The sequence below is a fragment of the Culex pipiens genome, chromosome 3, assembly GCF_016801865.2.
Source record: "Culex pipiens pallens isolate TS chromosome 3, TS_CPP_V2, whole genome shotgun sequence".
NCBI classification, from domain to species: domain Eukaryota; kingdom Metazoa; phylum Arthropoda; class Insecta; order Diptera; family Culicidae; genus Culex; species Culex pipiens.
In genome coordinates, this window is record NC_068939.1 from 101,131,639 (window position 1) to 101,155,407 (window position 23,769).

Sequence of the window (23,769 nt, forward strand, 5' to 3'; positions counted from 1 at the left end):
GAAAATATACTTTGATAATGACCTAAATTAATGATTTTTCAACTTCTATGATTTAGTGCTCTGGCAAGAAATGAGCAATAGACATGAAATTGAACATAAACTTAGATTATAACCTAAATTGCTGATTTTTGAACTTCTATGATTTAGTGCTCTGGCTGGTGGTGAGCAATAGACATGAAATTTAAAATATACTTTGATTATGACCTCAATTTATGATTTTTCAACTTCTATGATTTAGTGCTCTGGCAAGAAATGAGCAATAGACATGAAATTGAAAATAAACTTAGATTATAACCTAAATTGCTGATTTTTGAACTTCTATGATTTAGTGCTCTGGCTGGTGATGAGCAATAGACATGAAATTGAAAATATTCTTTGATAATGACCTTAATAAATGATTTTTAAACTTCTATGATTTAAGGCTCTGGCTGGTGATGAGCAATAGACATGAAGTTTAAAATATACTTTGATAATGACCTAAATTAATGATTTTTCAACTTCTATGATTTAGTGCTCTGGCAAGAAATGAGCAATAGACATGAAATTGAAAATAAACTTAGATTATAACCTAAATTGATGATTTTTCAACTTCTATGATTTAGTGCTCTGGCTGGTGATGAGCAATAGACATGAAATTGAAAATATTCTTTGATAATGACCTCAATTAATGATTTTTAAACTTCTATGATTTAGTGCTCTGGCTGGTGATGAGCAATAGACATGAAATTTAAAATATACTTTGATAATGACCTTAATAAATGATTTTTAAACTTCTATGATTTAGTGCTCTGGCTGGTGATGAGCAATAGACATGAAATTGAAAATATTCTTTGATAATGACCTAAATTGATGATTTTTCAACTTCTATGATTAAGTGCTCTGGCAGGTGATGAGCAATAGACATGAAATTGAAAATAAACTTTGATTATGACCTAAATTGATGATTTTTAAACTACTATGATTTAGTGCTCTGGCTGGTGATGAGCAATAGACATGAAATTGAATATATACTTTGATTATGACCTAAATTAATGATTTTTCAACTTCTATGATTTAGTGCTCATGCTGGTGATGAGCAATAGACATGAAATTGAAAATATTCTTTGATAATGACCTAAATTGATGATTTTTCAACTTCTATGATTTAGTGCTCTGGCTGGTGATGAGCAATAGACATGAAATTGAAAATAAACTTAGATTATAACCTAAATTGATGATTTTTCAACTTCTATGATTTAGTGCTCTGGCTGGTGATGAGCAATAGACATGAAATTGAAAATATTCTTTGATAATGACCTCAATTAATGATTTTTAAACTTCTATGATTTAGTGCTCTGGCTGGTGATGAGCAATAGACATGAAATTGAATATATTCTTTGATAATGACCTCAATTAATGATTTTTCAACTTCTATGATTTAGTGCTCTGGCTGGTGATGAGCAATAGACATGAAATTGAAAATATTCTTTGATTATGACCTCAATTTATGATTTTTCAACTTCTATGATTTAGTGCTCTGGCTGGTGATGAGCAATAGACATGAAATTGAAAATATACTTTGATAATGACCTAAATTAATGATTTTTCAACTTCTATGATTTAGTGCTCTGGCAAGAAATGAGCAATAGACATGAAATTGAAAATAAACTTAGATTATAACCTAAATTGCTGATTTTTCAACTTCTATGATTTAGTGCTCTGGCTGGTGGTGAGCAATAGACATGAAATTGAAAATATTCTTTGATAATGACCTTAATAAATGATTTTTAAACTTCTATGATTTAAGGCTCTGGCTGGTGATGAGTAGGCTTAGTGATTTTTCACGCTCAAAAATTGAAAATTTCACGGGGACCTTATTTTCAAAACACCAAATTTCACGGAAATTTCACGGAACGTGAAAAATCTTAAAATAACCTTGAAAAGAAAATGTTAAAATTACATTAACTACATTTTATGCTTCACTTTATATTATTTTCAATAAACCAAGAATTTTCTTCACCAATTATGAACGTGACACTAAAGGCAAATTTTTCTTAATTTCTTTGCTCTCTTTTAGTCGCGTAAACTATAATATTTAAAATAATAATATTTAAGAATCCTGAACACCAATAAATGTAAGACAAGTGCATTTTCATTCATTGAATTGTTCTTTTTTCAAAATAATCGACTCATATACCTTAAAAGTTTTTGTTTTTCGACTTCCTTCTATTTTATGTATTTTATTGAATTCCATATCAATGCAAGATTTAAGTCTTGTCTAGCTAAAATAATTAATATAACTTAGATCTTCTGCAAAATTTAGCCCTATTAAATTTTTTTTTAAACTTTTGAAAGACAAAAAAATGTATAAAAATATCGGCAAAAATTAAATAATCTGTAACCAAATCTTAAATCATAAAATTCAAGATCTGATAAGAACCTAAAAAAATAGCTTAACAAATAAATATTTAAAAAAAATAGATAAGTTCCATTGATTGAACAGGAAATTTTAAAATTCCACGAGAACCATTAAACCAAATCATCAAATATCATGAAATTGAATGGGACTCAAAAAAAACTGCAATGTTCTAAAAATGCTTGATTTTAGAGATCTTTTGTTAAATTATGTTGAAATTCTAATTTTTAAGTGAAGTGTAAGTATTATTGTCAGTATATTTTGGGATGATTTAATGATTCAGAGATTTTTTTTACTGATTTTTAGCTACTTAATTTAAGTATTCATAGCATTAATTTCTGAATAAATGTTGTAACAATTTTATGCTTATGTATGTTTTGTTTCCAAAAACTTCTTAAATGGTTCGTATAACAATTTAAAACTTATACAATTTACATGCAACAGGTTCTTTTAATGTTTAAGCATTGGTTGGACAAATAATCCTGAATTTCACGGGATTTCACGGAAATCATCAAATTTCACGAATTTCACGCTGTCCGTGAAATCGTGAAAATTCACTAACCCTAATTATAACCTAAATTGCTGATTTTTGAACTTCTATGATTTAGTGCTCTGGCTGGTGATGAGCAATAGACATGAAATTGAAAATATTCTTTGATAATGACCTTAATAAATGATTTTTAAACTTCTATGATTTAAGGCTCTGGCTGGTGATGAGCAATAGACATGAAGTTTAAAATATACTTTGATAATGACCTAAATTAATGATTTTTCAACTTCTATGATTTAGTGCTCTGGCAAGAAATAAGCAATAGACATGAAATTGAAAATAAACTTAGATTATAACCTAAATTGATGATTTTTCAACTTCTATGATTTAGTGCTCTGGCTGGTGATGAGCAATAGACATGAAATTGAATATATTCTTTGATAATGACCTCAATTAATGATTTTTAAACTACTATGATTTAGTGCTCTGGCTGGTGATGAGCAATAGACATGAAATTTAAAATATACTTTGATAATGACCTTAATAAATGATTTTTAAACTTCTATGATTTAGTGCTCTGGCTGGTGATGAGCAATAGACATGAAATTGAATATATACTTTGATAATGACCTAAATTAATGATTTTTCAACTTCTATGATTTAGTGCTCTGGCAAGAAATGAGCAATAGACATGAAATTGAAAATAAACTTAGATTATAACCTAAATTGCTGATTTTTCAACTTCTATGATTTAGTGCTCTGGCTGGTGGTGAGCAATAGACATGAAATTGAAAATATTCTTTGATAATGACCTTAATAAATGATTTTTAAACTTCTATGATTTAAGGCTCTGGCTGGTGATGAGCAATAGACATGAAATTTAAAATATACTTTGATTATGACCTCAATTTATGATTTTTCAACTTCTATGATTTAGTGCTCTGGCAAGAAATGAGCAATAGACATGAAATTGAAAATAAACTTAGATTATAACCTAAATTGCTGATTTTTGAACTTCTATGATTTAGTGCTCTGGCTGGTGATGAGCAATAGACATGAAATTGAAAATATTCTTTGATAATGACCTTAATAAATGATTTTTAAACTTCTATGATTTAAGGCTCTGGCTGGTGATGAGCAATAGACATGAAGTTTAAAATATACTTTGATAATGACCTAAATTAATGATTTTTCAACTTCTATGATTTAGTGCTCTGGCAAGAAATAAGCAATAGACATGAAATTGAAAATAAACTTAGATTATAACCTAAATTGATGATTTTTCAACTTCTATGATTTAGTGCTCTGGCTGGTGATGAGCAATAGACATGAAATTGAATATATTCTTTGATAATGACCTCAATTAATGATTTTTAAACTTCTATGATTTAGTGCTCTGGCTGGTGATGAGCAATAGACATGAAATTTAAAATATACTTTGATAATGACCTTAATAAATGATTTTTAAACTTCTATGATTTAGTGCTCTGGCTGATGATGAGCAATAGACATGAAATTGAAAATATTCTTTGATAATGACCTAAATTGATGATTTTTCAACTTCTATGATTAAGTGCTCTGGCTGGTGATGAGCAATAGACATGAAATTGAAAATAAACTTTGATTATGACCTAAATTGATGATTTTTAAACTACTATGATTTAGTGCTCTGGCTGGTGATGAGCAATAGACATGAAATTGAATATATACTTTGATTATGACCTAAATTAATGATTTTTCAACTTCTATGATTTAGTGCTCATGCTGGTGATGAGCAATAGACATGAAATTGAAAATATATTTTCATTATGACAATGAAAAATCATTAATTTATGTCATAATCAAAGTATATATGCAATTTCATGTCTATTGCTCATCACCAGCCAGAGCACTCAATCATAGAAGTTGAAAAATCATCAATTTAGGTCATTATCAAAGAATATTTTAAATTTCATGTCTATTGCTCATCATCAGCCAGAGCACTAAATCATAGAAGTTTAAAAATCATTTATTAAGGTCATTATCAAAGTATATTTTAAATTTCATGTCTATTGCTCATCACCAGCCAGAGCACTAAATCATAGAAGTTTAAAAATCATTTATTAAGGTCATTATCAAAGAATATTTTCAATTTCATGTCTATTGCTCATCACCAGCCAGAGCACTAAATCATAGAAGTTTAAAAATCATTAATTGAGGTCATTATCAAAGAATATATTCAATTTCATGTCTATTGCTCATCACCAGCCAGAGCACTAAATCATAGAAGTTGAAAAATCATCAATTTAGGTTATAATCAAAGTATATTTTAAATTTCATGTCTATTGCTCATCATCAACCAGAGCACTAAATCATAGAAGTTGAAATATCATTAATTGAGGTCATAATCAAAGAATATATTCAATTTCATGTCTATTGCTAATCACCAGCCAGAGCACTAAATCATAGAAGTTGAAAAATCATTAATTGAGGTCATAATCAAAGAATATATTCAATTTCATGTCTATTGCTAATCACCAGCCAGAGCACTAAATCATAGAAGTTGAAAAATCATTAATTGAGGTCATAATCAAAGAATATTTTCAATTTCATGTCTATTGCTCATCACCAGCCAGAGCACTAAATCATAGAAGTTGAAAAATCATTAATTGAGGTCATTATCAAAGAATATATTCAATTTCATGTCTATTGCTCATCACCAGCCAGAGCACTAAATCATAGAAGTTTAAAAATCATTAATTGAGGTCATTATCAAAGAATATATTCAATTTCATGTCTATTGCTCATCACCAGCCAGAGCACTCAATCATAGAAGTTGAAAAATCATCAATTTAGGTCATTATCAAAGAATATTTTAAATTTCATGTCTATTGCTCATCATCAGCCAGAGCACTAAATCATAGAAGTTTAAAAATCATTTATTAAGGTCATTATCAAAGTATATTTTAAATTTCATGTCTATTGCTCATCACCAGCCAGAGCACTAAATCATAGAAGTTTAAAAATCATTTATTAAGGTCATTATCAAAGAATATTTTAAATTTCATGTCTATTGCTCATCACCAGCCAGAGCACTAAATCATAGAAGTTTAAAAATCATTTATTTAGGTCATTATCAAAGAATATTTTCAATTTCATGTCTATTGCTCATCACCAGCCAGAGCACTAAATCATAGAAGTTTAAAAATCATTAATTTAGGTCATTATCAAAGAATATATTCAATTTCATGTCTATTGCTCATCACCAGCCAGAGCACTCAATCATAGAAGTTGAAAAATCATCAATTTAGGTCATTATCAAAGAATATTTTAAATTTCATGTCTATTGCTCATCATCAGCCAGAGCACTAAATCATAGAAGTTTAAAAATCATTTATTAAGGTCATTATCAAAGTATATTTTAAATTTCATGTCTATTGCTCATCACCAGCCAGAGCACTAAATCATAGAAGTTGAAAAATCATTAATTTAGGTCATTATCAAAGTATATTTTAAATTTCATGTCTATTGCTCATCACCAGCCAGAGCACTAAATCATAGAAGTTGAAAAATCATTAATTGAGGTCATAATCAAAGAATATTTTCAATTTCATGTCTATTGCTCATCACCAGCCAGAGCACTAAATCATAGAAGTTGAAAAATCATTAATTGAGGTCATAATCAAAGAATATATTCAATTTCATGTCTATTGCTCATCACCAGCCAGAGCACTAAATCATAGAAGTTGAAAAATCATTAATTGAGGTCATAATCAAAGAATATATTCAATTTCATGTCTATTGCTAATCACCAGCCAGAGCACTAAATCATAGAAGTTGAAAAATCATTAATTGAGGTCATAATCAAAGAATATTTTCAATTTCATGTCTATTGCTCATCACCAGCCAGAGCACTAAATCATAGAAGTTGAAAAATCATTAATTGAGGTCATAATCAAAGAATATTTTCAATTTCATGTCTATTGCTCATCACCAGCCAGAGCACTAAATCATAGAAGTTTAAAAATCATTTATTAAGGTCATAATCAAAGTATATTTTAAATTTCATGTCTATTGCTCATCACCAGCCAAAGCACTAAATCATAGAAGTTGAAAAAACATCAATTTAGGTTATAATCTAAGTTTATTTTCAATTTCATGTCTATTGCTCATTTCTTGCCAGAGCACTTAATCATAGAAGTTGAAAAATCATTAATTTAGGTCATTATCAAAGTATATTTTCAATTTCATGTCTATTGCTCATCACCAGCCAGAGCACTAAATCATAGAAGTTTAAAAATCATTAATTGAGGTCATAATCAAAGAATATTTTCAATTTCATGTCTATTGCTCATCACCAGCCAGAGCACTAAATCATAGAAGTTGAAAAATCATTTATTTAGGTCATAATCAAAGAATATATTCAATTTCATGTCTATTGCTCATCACCAGCCAGAGCACTAAATCATAGAAGTTGAAAAATCATCAATTTAGGTTATAATCAAAGTTTATTTTCAATTTAATGTCTATTGCTCATTTCTTGCCAGAGCACTTAATCATAGAAGTTGAAAAATCATTAATTTAGGTCATTATCAAAGTATATTTTCAATTTCATGTCTATTGCTCATCACCAGCCAGAGCACTAAATCATAGAAGTTGAAAAATCATTAATTCAGGTCATAATCATAGAAAATATTCAATTTCATGTCTATTGCTCATCACCAGCCAGAGCCTTAAATCATAGAAGTTTAAAAATCATTTATTAAGGTCATTATCAAAGAATATTTTCAATTTCATGTCTATTGCTCACCACCAGCCTGAGCACTAAATCATAGAAGTTGAAAAATCATCAATTTAGGTTATAATCTAAGTTTATTTTCAATTTCATGTCTATTGCTCATTTCTTGCCAGAGCACTTAATCATAGAAGTTGAAAAATCATTAATTTAGGTCATTATCAAAGTATATTTTCAATTTCATGTCTATTGCTCATCACCAGCCAGAGCACTAAATCATAGAAGTTTAAAAATCATTAATTGAGGTCATTATCAAAGAATATATTCAATTTCATGTCTATTGCTCATCACCAGCCAGAGCACTAAATCATAGAAGTTTAAAAATCATTAATTGAGGTCATAATCAAAGAATATTTTCAATTTCATGGTATTGCTCATCACCAGCCAGAGCACTAAATCATAGAAGTTGAAAAATCATTAATTGAGGTCATTGTCAAAGTATATTTTAAATTACATGTCTATTGCTCATCACCAGCCAGAGCACTAAATCATAGAAGTTGAAAAATCATCAATTTAGGTTATAATCTAAGTTTATTTTCAATTTCATGTCTATTGCTCATTTCTTGCCAGAGCACTTAATCATAGAAGTTTAAAAATCATTTATTAAGGTCATTATCAAAGTATATTTTCAATTTCATGTCTATTGCTCATCACCAGCCAGAGCACTAAATCATAGAAGTTGAAAAATCATTAATTGAGGTCATAATCAAAGAATATTTTCAATTTCATGTCTATTGCTCATCACCAGCCAGAGCACTAAATCATAGAAGTTTAAAAATCATTAATTGAGGTCATTATCAAAGAATATATTCAATTTCATGTCTATTGCTCATCACCAGCCAGAGCACTAAATCATAGAAGTTTAAAAATCATTAATTGAGGTCAGAATCAAAGAATATTTTCAATTTCATGGTATTGCTCATCACCAGCCAGAGCACTAAATCATAGAAGTTTAAAAATCATTAATTGAGGTCATTATCAAAGAATATATTCAATTTCATGTCTATTGCTCATCACCAGCCAGAGCACTAAATCATAGAAGTTGAAAAATCATTAATTAAGGTCATTATCAAAGAATATTTTCAATTTCAAGTCTTTTGCATATCACCAGCCAGAGCACTGATGCATACAAGTTGAAAAATTATTAATTTTGGTCATAATCAAAGTTTATTTTGAATTTTAAGCCTGTAGCTCATCACCAGCTTCTTAAAATTATTGTTTTTTATTTATTGAAACTAATTAAAAGTTTTCAAATGAAACTTTATTTAGAAATTTATCATAAAGTTTGTATGGAAAATTTAAGAGCACTAAATAGCTCTATTTTTTCTCTAAATTTTGATCCCAAAAAATTCAAAATGGTGCCATGTGTAACCCAGTCAAAATTTTGTTTAGTTTGTATGGAAATTTTAAGAGCACTAAATCTGCCCTTGGAACCTTAATAGCACTATTTTTTCTCTGAATTTTGACCACGAAATATCCAAAACGGCGGCATGTGTAACCTGGCGTGATTGTCAATATTTGTTATGGGAGTTTGTATGGAAATTTGAAGAGCACTAAACCTGCCTTTGGAGCACTAAATAGCACTCATTTTTCTCTAAATTTTTACACAAAAAATCTAAAATGGCCCAAAAAAATCCAAAATGGCGGCATGTGTAACTAGGCGTAAGTGTCAATATTTTGTATGGGAGTTTGTATGGAAATTTGAAGAGCACTAAATCTGCCCTTGGAGCACTAAATAGCACTAATTTTTCTCTAAATTTTGACCCCAAAAAAAATCAAAAATGGCGGCATGTGTAACCTGGCGTGAGTGTCAATATTTTGTATGGGAGTTTGTATGGAAATTTGAAGAGCACTAAATCTGCCCTTAGAGCACTAAATAGCACTAATTTTTCTCTAAATTTTGACCCAAAAAAAAATCCAAAATGGCGGCATGTGTAACTAGGCGTAAGTGTCAATATTTTGTATGGGAGTTTGTATGGAAATTTGAAGAGCACTAAATCTGCCCTTGGAGCACTAAATAGCACTAATTATTCTCTAAATTTTGACCCCAAAAAAAATCCAAAATGGCGGCATGTGTAACCTGGCGTGAGTGTCAATATTTTGTATGGGAGTTTGTATGGAAATTTGAAGAGCACTAAATCTGCCCTTAGAGCACTAAATAGCACTAATTTTTCTCTAAATTTTGACCCCAAAAAAAATCCAAAATGGCGGCATGTGTAACCTGGCGTGAGTGTCAATATTTTGTATGGGAGTTTGTATGGAAATTTGAAGAGCACTAAATCTGCCCTTGGAGCACTAAATAGCACTAATTTTTCTCTAAATGTTGACCCCAAAAAAATCCAAAATGGCGGCATGTGTAACCTGGCGTGAGTGTCAATATTTTGTATGGGAGTTTGTATGGAAATTTGGAGAGCACTAAATCTGCCCTTGGAGCACTAAATAGCACTAATTATTCTCTAAATATTGGCGCCGGAAAAATCCAAAATGGCGTCATGTGTAACCTGGCGTGAATAGACTCTATGTGATCGTGAAAGAGATTTCGTTCATATGCTTGATTGTTATATACTGCTAGTGGTGAACATTCAAAACAAAAATAAAAGAATCATCAACTATGATAACAATTCCGAAACAAAACATTTAATAAAATTCAACTTAAAAAGAGTTATGAAGTGAATTCTGGCTAAAAGCAATACGATTTGATGTTTTCGATTAAAATTCTTAGGACAGGGATGAGGATGGGGATTTTCAATAACATTATCATCACTGAACATATGATTTGTAAGTTGAGTTCTTTATTTGGTGAGTGAAGCTTATTGTTCTGTAAAATAATTCGCAAACACGAAAGATAAATTTATTCAACCGATATTTTCCCTTCGCAACAGCCTGTGAGTACTGATAAAATGTTGAGCATACACACAATTTTTGAATTCATCAAAATATTGACCGCGAAATACGTCAAACCTGACGCATCCCCACATATCATGGTAACAGCAACTTTTATTTAAAAATCATTGACACGGTTAGCGAAAATATCCAACCCAATAATAACCGCCATGTTTGCACTAAAAATTAACAAGGTCCAGAGGCTTCGGGTTGCTGGAAACTGTGAAAATCCCCATTTCAGTGCACTCATTGCCGGGACTGCTGCGACGAGAACGAAACTGTATAGGGAAAGACGTCTCCTTCATCAGCGCTGCACTATGTAATCACGTAGGCCATGCGCCACCAACGCAGCTACACACACGTTGTCATTCTTTTCTCCTAGCGGATATTATTATCGTTTAAATTTATTTTCACGTGATGTTTCAGAATTTACAGATGATTTTCAATAAGGATTACAATAATATTTTTCTGATGTATTTTCAAAATAATGAATGACCAGACCAAAAGAAAGTAAAAAAAGGCTATAAGAAGAGAAAAATTAACAAAAAGCTATCAACAGTTACTGTTCAAAGGTGTGCATCTTCTATTTTTGCACTGATAGTTTTCTGATAGACTAAATAGAAAGCATTTCATGATTTTACATTTTTTATGCTTTCGATTTCAGTATTTGTTGTTTTACACAGAATTTTTTTGTACTTGGTAAATTTTCCTTCAATTGCAAACTTGTATAAAAGGCTTTAACTATGGCAATATTATCAGGGTCTGAAATTAAAAACTCTAAAAAGTTAACTTGAATACATACATAAATTTAAACGTGTTGCTTACCTTTTTAGCCATAAATACGTTTAAAAGCCTCCCTCTGATCAAGTTGTGCTTTTCCAAGACAAGTATGGAATCACCGTACAAATCTTGGTAATCATTTGAAATAATACTGCTATTTTTTATAGAACATGTTTAATTTTACCCTCTGTTTATTGATTTTCTTTTCTACAACACTCTCCCTTATACAGTTTCTCATATACAGCTCCATTGATACTGTCAAGTTGCGAGATCTTACTCAACAGATCTGGTCCTTGCATATCTTGTTTGACCAAAGTATGGCCCGTGAGCCAAACATGGTCCGCGAGGTCATTTTTTGTGGCCCACGGAATTGTGTCAAAATTTTCATTAAATATTTATTGAAATATTATTACAATTGGAGAAATAATATTTGCATCATTGAGATTGCACATAATTTAAAAAAAAATACACATTTTTTCCAAGTTTGTGTCACCCAAAAACAAAATAAAAAACGTTTCTTAATCCACCCTTAGGTGGGTAGTGCCTTCCTCACATTAACAAAGTAATAATGAAAATAAGTTTATGAAAAAAATATATGCCTGATACAGACTTTTCCAGAAAACATGCAGACTCTCATTTGAAGCAATGTGGCAACCGGGCGTTTCGCATCTGGCGCGACTCTCGCACGTAAACAAAAAGACCCGGCCTTTTGAGGTTATGCAAAAATCACCCTTTTTTGTGTCTACAAAAATGTTTTTCTTGGCATAACTTTTTAAATACTTTACTAAACAGAATAAAATTTAATAGGGACTTAGGGGACCCCAAAACGAACAGAATAAGGCGGATCCGGCCAAAATCGGTTCAGCCAGTTCTGAGATAATCGTGTGGAAAAAAATCATGTCTACACACATCCCCACAGACATTTGTTCAGAATTTGATTCTGAGTCGATAGGTATACGTGAAGGTATGTCTAGGAGGTGTATTTAAGAAGTTCATTTTTCGAGTGATTTTATAGCCTTGCCTCAGTGAGGTGAGGAAGGCAAAAATCAATTCAAATACAACTTTGAAACTTTCATTATATTTGTGAAATCACGACTGTTGAGGCACGTTGCAATGTAAAGCAGATAATCAATATTTTTGTTGATATTTTTTTATTTCTTTTATTTTAATAAAATTTAACCAATAAATTTTTTGCAGCTAAGACACATGTCGCCACCTATGGACAAGTAGTAGAAACCTAAGATTCTTTTTAACAAAAGGTGTTTTTACATTCGAAATCCACATTTTTATTAAAATTTATGCCGGATTCAGATAAGAAAAAATATTTCCAACATTTTGGTGAACAACTTTCCAATATTTGTTTGAAAAGTCTATGAAAAAACTGTATATTTAGAAAAAGATAGTAATTTGGACTATTTGGCAAGAAATTCAGGCAAAAATCAATCAAAATTGTTGAATATACCTAAACACATGTATTTTCAACTAACTGTTAATTTTATTGATATACACAGGGATTTTTTTTTTTTCGTGTTCCAAAACATGTTTTTTGGAGAAAAAGTTCACAATTTTTTGCGCGCCCAAAATTTGATGTTCATTATTTTAAAGCAAAAATATTTTCTCGTCTTTTGCAACCAGTTTCATTAAGATTCATGCAGGGCATCATGCGATTTTGTTGTTGTTTGTTGCAGAAAGGAGTACGAATTTTGGCAAATAACCTCATCAGCAGCGCCGCCAACATTTAAACCACAGTCGTGCTGCAAAACCTCAATTCATTGGAGTCTTTTTTGTACAAACCTGTTTTTTTTGTTTACTAACATTTTCATTCTGTTTTTGTTTCATGGATTGAAATAAAAAATGCATTTTTTTTCTCATATGTTGCGGGCCATGTAAGTTTCAAATTTGGCCCGCCATTCAAAAACTTTGAGCACCCCTGAATTACATCTTCGAGCATCAAATGGGCCCATCACAATATTTCACGAAACACTTCGAAGTCTATAAACCGGTTCATCTTTGTCTTGAGCTAGCTCGTTGAAAATCGCAACAATATCCAACTGAAATTTGCGACTTTTTCGGGCATCATTATATTGTAAAACACTTTCTAATCTTTTTGAATCAATCGATCCACCTAACTCTTCCAGAACACTTTGCTTTGCAAGACGTACTGGTTTAGAAAAAAACGCTCCCTGAGTTGTTCGGCACGTTCTTAGTTCAAGCCTCCTTCCTCCTACTTGTTTACTGTACTTACGCTAACTAAAACAAAACATGCGTGACTTTTTGTAGACTTTAAAGTTCAATAAACAACAAAGAACAAATGTGGGAGAGCAATCGCGTGCTTGAGGTAAGGTCAACTGAATTTTGGTGTGGGTGAAGAATGGTTTATCAGTCAGTACAAACAAAAGTATCTAAAGATGTTCACTCTACATCATTGGTAATCAGAAGGCAGGCCGACGGACAAGTCGACGCCAACATTTCAAAAAGCATCATGTACAAACCGTGTGTCTTGAGAAAACGCATTTGAATGTTATGCATCATATTTAAGAAAAACAAACATAATTTCTTTTAAAATCACCAACGTCTATATCACCTGTTGTCATTAGAGGGGAAGCTTTGTTATGATTCGTTCTTCTTCGCCGAATGTACATGGCGCCTTTTGCAAGTGGAGGGGATGTTTTGTTATGATTCGCTTTTCGTCGGCAAACTTACATGGCGTCTTTTTCATGATGCTTGCTTTTCGTCACGAGGTTCATGTTTTTTTTTTATTTGACAGGTTGACTGGGCTATATAAACAGGCACTGCTGATGCCAGAGATTTTGTTTATGTTACTTTATTTCAAATAATAATTTAACAGATTTTACTGAAGTAACTTTTGCTCATTTTTCGTGGAGGAGAAGTATTAGGAGTTTTTTTTTTCAGAATATGCAATAACCCAGAAAGTGTCAAAATGTACATGATGCCTTTTGAAATGTTGCCGTCGAAGTTTAAGATTATTGATGTAGTTTGAGGTCATTCGAAGTCAGTTAGCTCATTCTTGAGCGGAACTGCAACGCCATGTTGTCAAAAAGCCTGCTAATTATCTCAACTTGTTTTCTAAATTGACAAAAATGCTTGGGTTAGAGTTATCACCAATGAGACATGCAAAGCTATCCCAAATCCAAATTTTAAACAATTAACCCTTAGTGGCTTAACCTTCCTAGGATGTTAAGAAAAACTTACGTTAAAGGTGTTAAGGGGTCTATATGACCCCGGAATTGTAAATGCTGGCAAAAATCCATTTTGCAACCGATTTTCGTTCTTTTGGACGCAAATGAAAGGTATGGATGTCTAGAAAGGCACCTGTGCTATGCGGACCCGATTTGGCCACTTTGGTTCCTGGGAATCGATTCCAAAGGAACAAATTTTCCGGCAAACCGGCTTTCATAAGTTTTATTAGATTTAGCTATGGATTAATGCATAATAAACTATATATAATCTCTAAAAATACGAGTCATACGCTCCGGAACAGGTTGCATGCCATTTGGATCATATCTGGCCACTCTGGAACCGGTTCCGGATTCCCTGGAAGTGGTCAGATTGCTATTTTGGTAAAAGCCTATCGTGTGACATATCAAACTTTATAGAATTACATGCCATGGACACTGGAACTAGCCAAAAGACAATTGGACCATATCTGGCCACTATGGAACCGGTTCCGGATACCCTGGAAGTGGCCAGATTGCTATTTTGGTAAAAGCCTATCGTGCGACATATTAAACTTCATGGAATTACATGCCATGGACACTGGAACTAGCCAAAAGACAATTGGACCATATCTGGCCACTATGGAACCGGTTCCGGATACCCTGGAAGTGGCCAGATTGCTATTTTGGTAAAAGCCTATCGTGCGACATATTAAACTTCATGGAATTACATGCCATGGACACTGGAACCTGCCAAAAGACAATTGGGCCATATCTGGCCACTCTGGAACCGGTTCCGGATACCCTGGAAATGGCCAGATTGCTATTTTGGTAAAAGCCTATCGTGCGACATATCAAACTTCATAGAATTACATGCCATGGACACTGGAACCAGCCAAAAGACAATTTGACCATATCTGGCCACTATGGAACCGGTTCCGGATACCCTGGAAGGGGCCAGATTGCTATTTTGGTAAAAGCCTATCGTGTGACATATCAAACTTCATAGAATTACATGCCATGGACACTGGAACTAGCCAAAAGACAATTGGACCATATCTGGCCACTATGGAACCGGTTCCGGATACCCTGGAAGTGGCCAGATTGCTATTTTGGTAAAAGCCTATCGTGCGACATATTAAACTTCATGGAATTACATGCCATGGACACTGGAACCAGCCAAAAGACAATTGGGCCATATCTGGCCACTCTGGAACCGGTTCCGGATACCCTGGAAATAGCCAGATTGCTATTTTGGTAAAAGCCTATCGTGCGACATATCAAACTTCATAGAATTACATGCCATGGACACTGGAACCAGCCAAAAGACAATTTGACCATATCTGGCCACTATGGAACCGGTTCCGGATACCCTGGAAGGGGCCAGATTGCTATTTTGGTAAAAGCCTATCGTGTGACATATCAAACTTCATAGAATTACATGCCATGGACACTGGAACTAGCCAAAAGACAATTGGACCATATCTGGCCACTATGGAACCGGTTCCGGATACCCTGGAAGTGGCCAGATTGCTATTTTGGTAAAAGCCTATCGTGCGACATATTAAACTTCATGGAATTACATGCCATGGACACTGGAACCAGCCAAAAGACAATTGGGCCATATCTGGCCACTCTGGAACCGGTTCCGGATACCCTGGAAATGGCCAGATTGCTATTTTGGTAAAAGCCTATCGTGCGACATATCAAACTTCATAGAATTACATGCCATGGACACTGGAACCAGCCAAAAGACAATTTGACCATATCTGGCCACTATGGAACCGGTTCCGGATACCCTGGAAGGGGCCAGATTGCTATTTTGGTAAAAGCCTATCGTGCGACATATTAAACTTCATGGAATTACATGCCATGGACACTGGAACCAGCAAAAAGACAATTGGGCGATATCTGGCCACTATGGAACCGGTTCCGGATACCCTGGAAGTGGCCAGATTGCTATTTTGGTAAAAGCCTATCGTGCGACATATCAAACTTCATGGAATAACAAGCCATGCACATTGGAATCAGTAAAATGGTGGCCAGATATGGTCCAGTTGGCTTTTTACTAGTTCCAGCGTGCATGGCATGTAATTCCATGAAGTTTGATATGCCGCACGCTAGGCTTTTACCAAAATAGCAATCTGGCCACTTCCAGGGTATCCGGAACTCATTTGGCCACTTCCAGTGTATCCGGAATCGGTTCCGGAGTGGCCAGATATGGTCCAGTTTGCTTTTTGCTGGTTCCAGCGTGCATGGCATGTTATTCCATGAAGTTTGATATGTCGCACGATAGGCTTTTACCAAAATAGCAATCTGGCCACTTCCAGGGTATCCGGAACCGGTTCCATAGTGGCCAGATATGGTCAAATTGTCTTTTGGCTGGTTCCAGTGTCCATGGCATGTAATTCTATGAAGTTTAATATGTCGCACGATAGGCTTTTACCAAAATAGTAATCTGGCCACTTCCAGGGTATCCGGAACCGGTTCCAGAGTGGCCAGATATGGCCCAATTGTCTTTTTGCTGGTTCCAGTGTCCATGGCATGTAATTCCATGAAGTTTGATATGTCGCACGATAGGCTTTTACCAAAATAGTAATCTGGCCACTTCCAGGGTATCCGGAACCGGTTCCATAGTGGCCAGATATGGTCAAATTGTCTTTTTGCTGGTTCCAGTGTCCATGGCATGTAATTCCATGAAGTTTGATATGTCGCACGATACTCTTTTACCAAAATAGCAATCTGGCCACTTCCAGGGTATCCGGAACCGGTTCCAGAGTGGCCAGATATGATCCAAATGGCATGCAACCTGTTCCGGAGCGTATGACTCGTATTTTTAGAGATTATATATAGTTTATTATGCATTAATCCATAGCTAAATCTAATAAAACTTATGAAAGCCGGTTTGCCGGAAAATTTGTTCCTTTGGAATCGATTCCCAGGAACCAAAGTGGCCAAATCGGGTCCGCATAGCACAGGTGCCTTTCTAGACATCCATACCTTTCATTTGCGTCCAAAAGAACGAAAATCGGTTGCAAAATGGATTTTTGCCAGCTTTTTTAATTCCGGGGTCATATAGACCCCTTAACACCTTTAACGTAAGTTTTTTTGTAGCGCCCTTTCTAGGTGGCGCTGGAGGTTGCTTCCGGTTGCAAAATGTTTATTTTAAAAAGTTAGGAAAAGTCAGAAAGTTTCAAGTCTGTAAGTAAGAATGAATAAAAGTTACAGCACATTTTATAAGCCGTCTGGGTCATATAGACCCTAACACCTTAGGAAGGTTAAGTTATGAACGACCCTGATGCAAAACAGTTTGTTTTTAAGTGAAAAATTAAATTTCAAGCATCATGCACGTTTTTTCAATATTACGTAGGAAGCGTTCATTTATTGCGTAACGCGGTTGGGGGAAGGGGGTCAAAGGCGCTTCATACATAATGTTGACTTTTTTTTTCAAACGGGTGACTATACCATTATTATGAATAATCCAGTAGCAAGAAAATATCTAGAAACCAGGTCAAATTATACACATACAGATTATTGTTCTCAATTCACTTTCAATTTATTGATTTATCCAACCGTTAGAATCCTACCTACAAATCAAGTCGAAAATGAACAGGAGAACAATCGGATTTATTTGAAATGCTTCTAAAAGAATCAACACCGCATTCCTTAAAATATCTTATCAAAAATGCGCTTCTTCTATTTTTGCTCCAATCGATTTCTGGTAAACTGAATACAAGGCATGTCGAAATTTTGCATCCTTGATGCTTGCGATTTCGGTATCAATTATTGCACACAGATCATTTTTGTGTTTGTCAAATTCTTCCTTCATCTGCAAACTTGAATAAAGGGCTTCTACATCAGTGACTCTATCGGGATCTGTAATAAAAATATCAATAAGCTTACAGAAGAATATAATTTAAATGTGCATCACACCTTCCGAACCATAAATACGTTTAAAAGATTCCCTCTTTTCTGGGAATGCCTTTTCCAAGAAGTTGGCTGCAAACCACGTGCATTTTCGTTGTTGAATATCCGTTCCGTCTTTCCCCAAAAGTTTTGAGTCTACGTACAAATCTTGATAATCGTTCAGCATTTGTAATAATACTGCTATTTTCAATAACACAGGTTTAATTCGATCATCTGATATCTTATTTGCTTTCCTACAAAAAATTATGTATGCCTCAATAACGTTTCCTGCACATACAATTTTAAAATAACATACCCTGCAAGTTGCATTCCTAGCATGAACGGAAATGTTACAAGTGATGAGTTCTGGACTGTACACATTTTCTCATATACAGCTCCATTAATTTTGTGAAGATCCGAGATCTTACTCAATAAATCGTTCAAAGTTTGACCAGCACATAAACACAACATTTGTTCATGCAGAATATCTTGAAATTCCTTTTCCAACTTTTTACTCATAAGATACGTTACTGATTTGTCCAATAAAAGTGCATCGTTAATTGCAGATAAACCAACATTGTTTTTTCGGTGCCAGCAGGCCCTTCCATATCTTGTTTGGCCATTATCAATTACATCATCAATGATCAAATGGGCCCAACATAGCTACAAAAAAAATCAATCACAATTCACAATCAAATACGTTAACTCTAACAAAACATGTAAACTAGAAGAGCTACAAACCACATGACCACACCAATTCAAAAAGTGAGCCGTTTTAATTTTACTCAAATCCTTCTTATCTTCGTCTTCAGCAAGCTCGTTGAAAATAGAAACAATATCCAAAGGAAATATGCGAGTTTTTCGAGCATCACTATATTGTAAAACACTTTCGAACCTTTTTGAAACAATCGATCCACCTAACTCCTCCAGAACACCTAGCAATTCAAGGCTGGACTCTTTAAAAACGAGCTCTCTAAGTTCTTCGTAACGTTCGTGCAAACTTTCTTTATCCATCGTGTTTATTATACTAAAGTTTCATAGAACAAATCTTGCAAGCGCTTATATACGGTATAGTTACAGAGAGATTTAAACCGGTGAGACCTTATTCCTACAATTCTCTAGGGATCTTCGCAAATGAATTTTAAGTACAACAATTTTGCCTGATTTTTTTATTATGTCACTTTTATATTGTTATCATAAACAGTACTACGGAGCTCGGTATCTTTTTCAACTGAGAAATTTACTTCAAATTCGCAACTTTTCGAAATTTTTTATTTACTTTGTCCAGGCATGTCCAAAAAAGCCATTTTTCATCTTTAATTTTTCCATTCAAAGCTCTATGTAATGTTGCGGGCTGGTCAGTTAAAATGGACTTTTAAATGATCAAATTAGATTTAATTTAAAAAATGAGAGCCAATTACATGACACCGAAAAAAACTTATTTTTCAAAAAAAAATCTGGCTTCAAAAGGCTGTATCTCAACAACTGATCAACAAAGTCAAAAAAGAAAAATTTTAGGATATTTTTCAGCTTTTCGACAATATTTTTTGCAGAGAATATTTTTAAATTGGAATTCAAGTCGTGTGTTTTGGCATTTATTCCGACACAAGTTGCATAAAACTGAACATATTTCAAAAAATTTCTCCTTAATATGGCTATAAGTTTCAAGAATTCAACTTTAACGTGAAGACTTCCATCAATGTCATGATTTTTCGTTCAAAGTTACAAATTTTGCGTTGCTTTCAATATTTTGACAAAAATCCTTCTACAGGTTGTTAAGAATAGTGCCCTACACATGCTGATTCCTTTTGGTAACGATGGGATCCTTGTAAAGTTATGGAAATCTTCATTAATTAATGATTGCCAACTAGGACGTCAATGACTGTGCCACAAAATTATATAAATTTTGAAGCACAATTGATTAAGATCAAAAATTCCTTCAGTGGCTTCAAGAAGGCAACAACCGGCACATGCTGATTCATTTTGGTGCAGAAATTCTTTAAATTGAATTTAATACAGAATATTTTATAGTGATGATCAATTTTCTTCGAAAATGATCAACGGCTTCACCTTAAGTGATTTAAATGAAATCTGGAAACTACTTCAACTTTGTCTTCTGAAGGGTTTAGTTACACTCCACGACGACCAGATGACTCCAACGTTTCCGTCTCTCACTCCGACAACAATTCCAAATACGGCTAAACATTCAATAAATAGAATTTTTCGATCCAGTTAGATTAAAAAAAAACATTAATTTTTTCCTATTTTGCAGAGAACAGAAGGGGCGTACTGTTTGTTTGCTTTTTTTTATTGAAACTGTCGTATGCTGTTTGACCTATAACTATCAATAATAAGTTTTAGAAGGCTGATGTCATCGCTCACGTTAAGCGGTTCACCACCCCTTAATTTAAAGTTTTAGTTTAAATATAATGAGAGGCATAACAAAAGTCTAAATTGTTGATTTTTCTATCAATATAAATAATTATAAAAGTAAAAGACTGATTTGAAAGTGAAAATACTTCACAGCCTAGTAGAAATCATACGTGTGCTTGGTTATCATTTGAATTCGCAATTTTTTTATACACAGCAAAAAGTGCCCGTTGCAATTTCCCAAGTTCAACTCTTTCGATATCAGCTTCAATCTCTTTACTCAGTTCATTTTTACACTTGTTGTACTCTTCCTTCAATTGCAAGGTAGTATAAAGTTCTTTAATTGTAGCAACTTTTTCAGGATCTGTAATTTAGATTTTTGTAATAATTCGAAAAAACTTTCAGCAAAAGGCGTGTCTTACCCTCAGAACCATAGTTTTGCTTGAATAACTCTTTCTGTTCAGGATTCGTCTTTTCCAAACATTTGACCGCAAACCAGGAACATTTGCGTTCCTGAATATCGCTCTCTTCCTTTCCCAACAGTTCGGCGTCCCCAAACAGGTCCTGATAGTCGTTCATCATTTGAAACAACACTTCCACCTTTGCTATGATGGTTTGCATTTGATTTACTGCATTCTGATCCGCGATGCTGAATAATGGCAATCGTTTTTTAAACTTCTAGAATGTGTCGCCTTGGAGCAAAAAATTTACTTACCCTGCGAGACACATTGCCAGCCTCATAGGCAATGTAATTATCGTGGAATCTTGAAGATATACCATTTTCTCATACGATGCTCGATTGAAGCTATCTGAATCATGAACTTTGCTCAACATATCGTTTAATGTCTGACCTGCGTCCAAGAAGAATAACTTTTCCAGTACGGCATCAATAATATCGCGATTGAATTTTGTATTCATGAGATAATGAATCGATTTGTCTATCAAAAGACCGTCAAAAACGGCCGACAGTCCGACATCGCTTCTTCGATGCCAACAGGGCTTTCCATAACGAGTCTTGCTGTTATCCACAATGTCATCGAAGATCACGTGTGCATAACATAACTGAAGAATTAAAATACATACAATATCATAAAACACTAGTCATGTTATAAACCAAACCGTTTTTGAGCACCAATCCAAATAAAGCGCCTTCTCGATGTTATCCAAATTCATCGTTTCTTCGTCATCAGATAAATCTTTGAATATCTCGACAATATCCAACGGAAACATGATGTCTCTCGGGATATCACAGTACAACACAACATTTTCAAATCGTTTAGAAACCATTGATCCCCCAAACTGCTCAAGAATAGCCAACAACTCACTGCTAGCCTTTTTATAGACACGTTTTTTGATGTCTTCGTCACGTTCGTGGCCTAAGATTACTTTATCCGACATGTTCGTAGTTAACTATTTTTGTAATGATTAACAAAACGCATTGGATTCAAGCTTATATACCATCATGGTGGAGTTTTTAATTTGTTGTGGCATTGATCAGTGATTTAATTCGTGTATGTTACACACCAAAAACACTCAAACTAACGTGCTAACTACTAATAAATCATCTTTTATAAATGTTATAAATTGGAAATCCAGCTGAATCACTACAAGCAACTCGTCTTGACTTTGAATTATTTCCATTAAATTTGGGGCTCCCCACAGCTGATACCTAGGTACCATTTAGAAATGACGTAGCTAAATATTTTCAATTAACAATCCTCAGTCACTTTCTTTGGTTGCAAACCGAAAATTTTTCTACTCGTATTACATCCCTCCAAAAAAGCTACGTCACTTAAGTTGGCCAGTGCACACTTTTTGCACCACAATCTTAAATATCAGCAACCACATCTGAAATAACCTTGACATTGCAACGTTACAAGCATTGCTTTTTGTGAACAACAGCTTTTTGTTGTATGTTTCCTCTGAACCCAACATTCTTCCAAGGGGTTTCCAGCATCGTGTCAGACTGGTCACTAATCCGGAATTACTTGGAATTTGAGCAAGTAATTCTGTAATTCCGGGTTTACTGAGTAATTCCAGAGTAATCCTGGTAATTCCTAATAATCCCAGTAATCCTGGTAATTCCATGATTCTTGTTTGTGAAAACATACTTCAGAAAATAATAAAATATTGAAAAACAACTGTTAAAAAGATAATGTCGATAAACCTTTTATGATTCTATTTATTGCCTATTAATTTTCATGTAAGAATTCAAAGTTATAGCTAGTACGGAATCATTCGGATTTTGAGTAAGTAATTCAGTAATTCCAGAATTGCTCCGCAATTCTGCAGTAATTCCTGTAATTCTGGAATTACCTAGTAATTCCGTAGTATTTCGAGTAATTCCATACTTACAAAGTAATTCGTGTATTTCCCATCAATTCAAGTAAATCGGCAGAATGCATTTTGCTTTTCTTGATGCCTTTTATGGTTGTAAGAAGTACAGAGCGGATTCGAATTGTCCGCAAATTTGGAAGCTCTCTAATTTAAATGTATTCTGACGAAAAACAACTAAAACGTCAAAATCAGTTGTCGAACTGATGTTGATATTTACCCCATTATTCGACGATTTCCAAGTAGGGCGTCCAAGTTTCCCGGAAAGCAGAAAAAATATATTATTTATTCCCGGGAAATTTTTGAAAGCGTCATAAAATCTATGTTTTATTTATATTTGTTATGTTTTTAAAATCATACTTTTAGCTCAATACTATTAATAGGATAGCACTTTTAGATAGTTTTAAAGCTTTTTTTTGTTCTTTGTTGTGCTTTGAATTTTAAATGCACTCAAACGTCAAAATCAGTTGTCAAACAGATGTTGATATTTACCCAATTTTTCGATGATTTTCAAGCAGGACGTCCAATTTGGTTTTGGGTTTCCCGGAAAACGGGAAAAATATTTATTTATTCCCGGGAAGATTTTGAAAAAGTCATAAAATCTATGTTTTTTTATATTTGTTATGCTTTTCAAGCTTTGAATTTATAGAATTAGCTCAAT

General features: G+C 33.5%; 2 protein-coding genes across 2 annotated transcripts; both read right to left on the reverse strand.

Annotated features, from left to right (window-relative positions):
* Positions 1–18,029: 18,029 nt before the first annotated feature.
* On the reverse strand, positions 18,030–19,465 carry LOC120418827 (farnesyl pyrophosphate synthase-like). The gene is made up of 4 exons (XM_039581344.2): positions 19,146–19,465; positions 18,721–19,067; positions 18,432–18,658; positions 18,030–18,374 (listed from the first exon to the last, which is right to left on the reverse strand). The coding sequence occupies exons 1-4, from the start codon at positions 19,416–19,418 to the stop codon at positions 18,178–18,180; spliced, it is 1,044 nt and encodes a 347-aa protein (XP_039437278.1). The 5' UTR covers positions 19,419–19,465; the 3' UTR covers positions 18,030–18,177.
* A 213-nt stretch (positions 19,466–19,678) lies between these two features.
* On the reverse strand, positions 19,679–22,897 carry LOC120418840 (farnesyl pyrophosphate synthase-like). Its single transcript, XM_052709582.1, has 4 exons — positions 21,894–22,897; positions 21,490–21,836; positions 21,197–21,423; positions 19,679–21,138 (listed from the first exon to the last, which is right to left on the reverse strand). The coding sequence occupies exons 1-4, from the start codon at positions 22,170–22,172 to the stop codon at positions 20,942–20,944; spliced, it is 1,050 nt and encodes a 349-aa protein (XP_052565542.1). The 5' UTR covers positions 22,173–22,897; the 3' UTR covers positions 19,679–20,941.
* Between the last annotated feature and the right edge of the window lie 872 nt (positions 22,898–23,769).

What these genes read in the sequence shown, in the direction of transcription:
- LOC120418827 (XM_039581344.2), bottom strand. Translation starts at nt 19,418, where the DNA reads ATGGATAAAGAAAGTTTGCACGAACGTTACGAAGAACTTAGAGAGCTC. An exon ending in CTAGGAATGCAACTTGCAGG is followed by an intron (nt 18,659 to 18,720) that starts GTATGTTATTTT and finishes AATTTTTTGTAG; the next exon opens with GAAAGCAAATAAGATATCAG. An exon ending in ACGTATTTATGGTTCGGAAG is followed by an intron (nt 18,375 to 18,431) that starts GTGTGATGCACA and finishes TTTTTATTACAG; the next exon opens with ATCCCGATAGAGTCACTGAT.
- LOC120418840 (XM_052709582.1), bottom strand. Translation starts at nt 22,172, where the DNA reads ATGTCGGATAAAGTAATCTTAGGCCACGAACGTGACGAAGACATCAAA. An exon ending in TGGATTGGTGCTCAAAAACG is followed by an intron (nt 21,837 to 21,893) that starts GTTTGGTTTATA and finishes TTAATTCTTCAG; the next exon opens with TTATGTTATGCACACGTGAT. An exon ending in CTGGCAATGTGTCTCGCAGG is followed by an intron (nt 21,424 to 21,489) that starts GTAAGTAAATTT and finishes GCCATTATTCAG; the next exon opens with CATCGCGGATCAGAATGCAG.